At 41.2% G+C, this 7,314-nt stretch overlaps 1 protein-coding gene across 1 annotated transcript; it reads right to left on the bottom strand.

Annotated features, from left to right (window-relative positions):
• Positions 1-4,788: 4,788 nt before the first annotated feature.
• Positions 4,789-7,136, bottom strand: LOC115682942 (uncharacterized). The gene is made up of 4 exons (XM_030607310.2): positions 6,822-7,136; positions 6,531-6,689; positions 6,053-6,301; positions 4,789-5,291 (listed from the first exon to the last, which is right to left on the bottom strand). Exons 1-4 carry the CDS (start codon positions 6,891-6,893, stop codon positions 5,016-5,018), a joined length of 756 nt encoding a protein of 251 aa, XP_030463170.1. The 5' UTR covers positions 6,894-7,136; the 3' UTR covers positions 4,789-5,015.
• Between the last annotated feature and the right edge of the window lie 178 nt (positions 7,137-7,314).

Raw genomic sequence — 7,314 nt, 5'->3', positions numbered from 1 at the left:
TTCCTAGACTGAGCCAAAGTTTAAGCCCCACCTGAAATCATAGATTGATTTTTGGACCGAATCTAGAAGTCATGCTGACCCGGGGCCGTTTAATTAATTTCGTAATTTTTCAACTTGATAGGTCATCTATGTCCCAACTATTGTATATTCCTCATTCTATTAAATTAATTACTTGGGAACGTGGTTTACGAGGCTAGGTTGAATCATGAAATTACAGTAGGGACCATATGTTGCTTATAAAGATATATTCTTGCTGTTGCTGTCATTACAGATGATGTGCAGTTTCTTTGAGGGTGTTGTCTTCTAATCGATGTCCTTTCTTGCAATGTTTCTTATAAAGATATATTCTTGCTGTTGCCGTCATTACAGATGATAGTGCAGTTTCTTTTGAGGGTGTTGTCTTCTAATCGATGTCCTTTCTTGCAAATTCATCAAACTATAGTTTGAGTCCTCCACGCTGAAAGATACTTTTTTCCGTAGCACCATCACTTATAAACTGCATCAGCAACGCCATCATCAACTAAATTCAAAACAAAGTCATTATAAAGATCAAACTGTCATCTTCCCCTCTCCTCGGTTGTTCTCTTTTCTCACGAAACTTAATGGAAATTTATTATGAGTAAACTTCCCATTAATTTCCCAAATCTGTTCCCTTCTCTTTTGCTACTCGTCAATATGAAAAATCAAATCTTTGGTCGACCCCTTTGAAGGGTAAGGCCTGGTCTTTCTTCATATTTCAAATATGATCAAGGCAAGAGCCACACCCTAACAAAACATACCCAGAAAATGAAAAAAAAAAAAAAAAGCCAGTGATCATCGGGTAGAATCAGCTCCTCCGAAAATCAGAAGAAAAATTTGGCCCTTCTAGGTGATGCAAATCTGGTCATCACCACGAATGGAACTGATCAGTTTCAAGGTACTTTCCGTTAGAAGTCAAGGTCAACTTTGGCACTATCTGTAAGTTACGAGCTATAAAAATACAGCTAGGAAATGTAGGAAGTTGAAGAGGTATAAAGCAACTTGGCATCAATTATCAAATGGGGAAACTATGCTGCAAGTTCGAGACTGGTGGTGGTATTGATCTGAAGGGGTTTCTGGTAGCAGTGATTCTTGTTCTACTGGTCATGGCTTCCTGCATAGCTCCCCGGAGGAGGGTCGTTTGCATCTATCGCCACCTGTGAAGACGGGTCGATGCCATTCCTTTGTTGTCTCTTGATCAAGTATGTTTCTCTTCCAAATATCGCCAACTTATGGGGAGAGAGAGATGGCAAAACCTGAAGCTACTTGTTCTTTGAAAAAGCTTGTCTTCTTTCTTTGCATTGAGTGTTTTTGGTGCCAAGTCCTGCACTTTCTGTCTTGCAGACATTTTGTTTGTCAATGACTCTCTAAATAGAGTCAACATTATAGGTGGCTAAAAAACTTACACTATGATTGGTAAACTCTATTCCATCTTAGTTTTGTTTTTTCTTTGGTTTTAATTTTTGGCATGTAGATCGTCTTCATTGTGTTTTGTCCTCCTTTAGTTCCACCAGCTTTGAATGTATTCTTTAGCATTAGGTTAAAAGAAGATCACTCATCACCCACCATCCAGTGGAAGAGAAGCGTTTCGTGCAGCAGTTTTGCGACGTGGCTGTGACACATGGAGAAACCAGGCAAGAACAGATGCTTTTTCTGAATCTTAAATGCAAGAGCTGGTTGGGAATGGAATGTAACATGATACAACTATTGTGACCTACTTGTGCATAAAATACTTTCTTCTATGGTATCCCATCACTTGTAAATTGCATTGGCAACATCCTCATCATCATCTGAAGTCAAATCTAACCTAATAAACAAAGTCAATTCACAGACAAACTGTGTAGTTCCTTCAAATCATCTTCCCCTTTCCTTCTTTTCTTGTTGGTTTGCTGACAAAATTTGTTGGAAACCATAAGCAAACTTCCCATGAATTTCCCAAATTTGTTCGTCTCTTTTGCAATGGTCAATAGGGAAAGTCTTGCCCCTTCATTGAAAGGTAAGACTGGTCTTTCTCTAATTAAATGTACGATGAAAAGCAAGATCTAACCTAACAAAACATAACCATAAAAATGAAAAGACCCACCTAACAACAACCACCAATTAATACTAAGAAATTGTAATAACCAATGATCAAATGGAAGAACCAGCTTGTGCTCAAATCAGAAGATTTTGGGCCCTCAAAGCTATGCATTTTTGAGAGAAATTGTCAAAAGAGTCCTAAACCCATTACACTTGTGTGTTAAACCTTTCCATTTGGCCAATTTAATGTTAAACCTTTTAGTTGTGCCAATATAGTCTTAAACTTTTTGACAATTTGTTAATTTAGTTCTAAAACTTTTGACGATTTATCAATTTAATCATTCTGACCAATTTTGGTTAGAAATCGCTAACGTGGTGGTTTATTTAGTGTTGGCTGTTCTATGTGGCACGGCCGGAGATGGCAAACACTGACGTGGACAATTTTATAAATTTTAATTTTTTTTAAATTTTATTTGAATTTCTTCTTTTTTTTCTTCTTTTCTTTCCTTTTTTTTTTTTTTCTAACCCAGGGCCGAAGAGTGCATCGTCCCCTCACCGAGATCTAGGTGAGGGCCGTGATCCTTGCTCGTTGGTTGGCGAGGGTGTCGGCGCTCACCCACTGGGGGGAGAAAAAAAAAGAAGAAAGAAAAGAAAGTGCCATGTAGGACGGCTGGCACTGACTAGACCGCAACGTCAACGATTTTCGCCAAAATTGGCCGGAATGATTAAATTGGCAAATCGTCAAAAGATTTAGGATTAAATTGGTAAATCGTCGAAATGTTTAAGACTAAATTGGTATAATTGAAATGTTTAGGACCAAATTCGCATAAATGCAATAGGTTTAGGACTAAATTGGCCAAATTTAAAGGTTTATGACTGCATTGGTATAAGCGTAATATGTTTAAAACTTTTTTTTGTAATTCTCCGCATATTTGGTCATCAACTTGATTAGTACGGATGGACTTTCCAATTAGTTCAAGGTCAATTGTGGTCGTCTATACTTCATAATTAAATTAGCGGCACTTATCATATGAATAAATAAATCAATACATGAAGTTGTGATGTTGATTATTTATATGTATTCAAGTTGGTGGTGTCGATTCCTTTACTACCTAATCCTCATGTATACCCGTGAGAAGAATTGAAGAAACGATTAAGCAGAGGAAATTCCGGAAAGTTGAAGAGGTGAGCGAGAGATTGATCTCAAGTTGTTAATGGGGAAATTGATCATCAAGTTTGACAAAGGCGCTAGTGTCGATTGGAAGGGATTCGCTATAGCAATGACTCTTGCTCTACTGTTCATGGCTTCTTGCATTATCAGTCCCAGGAGACGACGGGGTGTTTGCGTCTATCGCCGCCGGTGACGACAAATCGACCGCGGTTTTTTCTCTTGCTTTTGTCTTTCGCTCGTGTCGTCCCCAGAGATCATTGCAGTCTTCTTTTAGTATCCAAGGTATGGTGACAGAGATTGTGAAAGCTATTTTGTTCTTTGGAAGTTTTTCTTCTTTGTCTCTCTGCAGACATTTCGTTTGTCCCCGACTCTCTCTTGTTGACTATTGAGGAAACATTCTAGCTGGTTACCCTTCAACTGGCTTGTTTGTCTTCATCATCTTCGGTCCATTCTTGACTTCCAGCTTTGAATGCATTCTTAAGCTTGAGGTCTTAACTTTTTGCATTCAAGAGCAAGGTGACTCAAATCTGCACAAAGGATTTAAAAGGGGCTGCAGGCGTGTGGTTGTTTGAATCTGATGAGCGTAATTATTTATTGTTTGGCTATCTCTCTCATGAAAAGAAAAAGGTAAAATCAAGACTAGTAAGACCTAAGATCGATCGCATCATTTTTTTTATTAAAAAGTAAAAGGGTGAGAGGGGATGATTAACATTGATGATCATTTTTGGGTGATCTCTCACCCATTACAGAATGTACGATTTGAGTCATAATTACTTTGCACCACTTGCGATTTGAGTCATAATTACTTTGCATCACTTGCGACTTGAAGGTTAGTTAGTCTCAGAGCTGAATTTAATTGCCTAAAGTAAGAATCAGATCAGTGCTCAACTCTTTCTTATTCAAATCCCCAGGGTTGACAAGTATTTGACCTGCAAGCCCACGAATACATAATCTAATTCGGGTCACACTTGCGCGAGACGTATTGCAGGTACCGGTGCATGAATACGTCCGTAATTAAGCCGTTGGATCCGGTGAACCCATATTCAAATTTGACAGACACAAGAGATTCAGTGATCCGGAAGTATTTAGATGCATGCAATGATGTTTACCTGCATTTGTAATTCTCTTGTCCTAGTAGTTTCATCAAGCGTGTGAGGGAGCGAGGAGCAAACACAAACGGAGAATGCATTCCGAAAGAGAATTAATGCATAAATGTCTCAACGATTTCAGTCATTCTTTGCCGTCTATAAGTCCAATCGACCGAGCTCCGTGACTAGTGATTTGGTTTCCCAGAAAGTAAGAAAAGAAAAAGTACGAATCTAATGCAAACAAGTTCTCAAGACCACAATCAAATAAGCTCGGTGAAAGCTAAGCAGAAGTGGTAGAATTCCGGAAAATACAAGATCGACTTCTTCAATGGTTCCGTGACCGAAACACCAGTACCACGTCATGGTAAAAGGTGTCCGTTGTGAACGAAGGCATGCCAAGAGACAAGCTGAGACCCGCATTGCCTCACTAGATCATTTGAGATGCTCAAATAGCCACACTACAGTAGCAAATTGTGAAAGACATCAAGCATGTAGAGAAAGTGAACTTGATGTATGTCCCAATCTGAACATTTATTAACCAAACAAGTCCGAAGTTATCCGGTATCTTTAGAATTGATTGATACGGGGGTGAGGATTTACAACATCCTTTACAAACACAACATTCAGGTATGCACACTCATGCAAACCCCAATCTTCTTTTTACCAATACATGCCATGATCATACTTCTGTGGCACAACTGGATGTCTGTCATCATCAATCACAGACTTGCATGCTCCGGGAAAGACCAGGAAGTGCAAGTAGGATGGAATACGGAAATCTGGACGCGAAGGACCTTATGAATGGCACCTCGATGGAGCACGCCGAGGACCTCATTTTCCTGAGACAATGCTAGATCTTGCAGGGAAACCGACCGAGAATGAGACTCGTCTCGCATTCGGAAGCCATAGAATAATCTGCTGAGCTTCCACCATTTCACACACACTTGACGCTGTGAGATCTCGCTATTTTGAAGCACTTCCATGACATGCTCAGCCTGCAAAATTACTAAGACTAATTTACCAAGGAGTAAATTCCAACCAATCTCCGGAGTCTCTTTGACACGATTCAATGCATTGGATTATGACAGAGTGATATTCCTAACTGACAAGCCAGAATGAGACCTCTACCCATACCAGCACAAAAATCAACAGGCAAAGTAATACAATCCCATTATGATTAGCTGGTATCTCTTCATCTGCATGGTGCGATTCCACAAATCAAAACCTAGTACCGCATATTCAAAGGCAGGGCACTATGTATAGTATGCAAATTTAAACATTTCATTTATCATTCTTCTTTTCTACAGTATATAGCTAAAGAAGAGGCTAGACGAACAATCAAGCTGTAAATCTCAACTTCAAGATTGCAAATCTTGAGACTGACTCAAATACAATCTTTATAAAGCAAATTCTCATGTGGAGCGATGGACAATATTTGCGAGGAAAGGTCTATACCATATACACAATCTTTCATTTTCACAACAGATAAGATGACATGCTTAAAAGATCGATCCCGTTAACGTAGGCAGGGAAGGAAAATGCTGCAACCATAACAAGCATAAATGCCTGCTTTTGTTTCTAGACATTTTAGCACCATTCAGAAGTCTTACACACCCCATTTGCAGCAATGTCAAAACATCACGGTCTGCTCAACGACAGTTATTGAAAGCAAGATGCCCATTTTGCAGTTATGTGTGTCTTTCCTCATGATTTATAGAAGCACGGAAGCAGCGCCTAAAAGTAAACAGTTGCTTACCGGCACTTCGAGCCAGTGCATGCAGTAATGCAAGCCGACCAGGTTTAGCAGCACATTCACTTCCGGCCTGAACAGAAACAATTCGACATCCTTGAAGCTAAGACACATGGAGTTCAAGTGCTCGATTGCTTTCAGGTAGTCTCTGATCTCGAGCGAATCGGAAAACGAACATTGCTCGACATGCTGAACAACCGACGTAGCTCGCTCGGCCATCTCGGCGTGCCTCTTCACGTAAAAGTCCCTCCATCCCTACTTTCAAATTCCAACCATCAACAAAAGCACCGAAACTACCATAATCAGAATGTCTCTATACTCGCCGAAAATTGCACAATCACGTTACAGCAAGTGACACTCAATCCAAAAGGGGACCAAATCATGCAAACATACATGTCCGAACAATCGAAATTAAGCAACTTTTATCATCAAAAGATCAGCACGAACCCAAACCCTGAGACCCAATGTTGAAAGAGAAGATTACCTTCAAAGAGGAAGACTCACTATGATCAACTGATGAAGATTCAGACAACAAATCCAGAGAAGGCCATCTCTGCCTCGCCAGAGACTCCCACAAGACATCCGACCCGCATAAGTCCCTCCAGAATCGGCAGCAACTTCCCAGAGCGCACAAATCACCCACCTGACGATCAAACCCAAAACCCATGTACGCAAAAATTACTCGAAAATCAAAACTACCCAGTTCCCTCGATCGGTTCGACGACACAAGGGCCACTGAAAAGAGATGGAAATCGAGGACGAATTGTTCCGAGACCTGGAGGCAAGACGCGATTTTGAGGGCGATGTCTTCCGGGAGCGAGGCTTGGATGCTTTCCGGCTGCTTCATTTCCCTCTTCCGGTTTCGCTTCGCCCGCCTCAGGGAGCGAAAGCGAACCGAAGGAAGCGAGCAAGCGTGAGACGAACCTGAATATGATGATGATGAGGTGATGATGATGGTGATGATGACGGTGAAGTTGCTCGGGCGCTCGAAGAAGAGGAGAAGCTTTGCTTGCGGCAGATGAAATGGCGAAGCTTTTGAAGCTTTCCTGCGATGGCGTCAGCACTCAGCTTCCGCACTGATGGCGGAGACGGTGGTGGAGAGTCGCCGAGCCCCCGCGTGTGACGGACCGGGTCGGGTGTCGAATTACGGGCCTTGAAGCGGGGCCCGGCCCGTATCTGAGTCTGAGGTTCGGGTTTGTAACAATCCGGCCCAGCCCGACTAGTTTCCGTGTTGGTTCCAATTATTACTTAAAGAAGGACCATGTTTT

The sequence above is a fragment of the Syzygium oleosum genome, unplaced genomic scaffold, assembly GCF_021117445.2.
Source record: "Syzygium oleosum isolate NSW1041296 unplaced genomic scaffold, Sole_v2.1 Sole_v2.01, whole genome shotgun sequence".
In the NCBI taxonomy this organism is placed as follows: domain Eukaryota; kingdom Viridiplantae; phylum Streptophyta; class Magnoliopsida; order Myrtales; family Myrtaceae; genus Syzygium; species Syzygium oleosum.
This window is presented reverse-complemented; position numbering and strand designations above follow the sequence as displayed.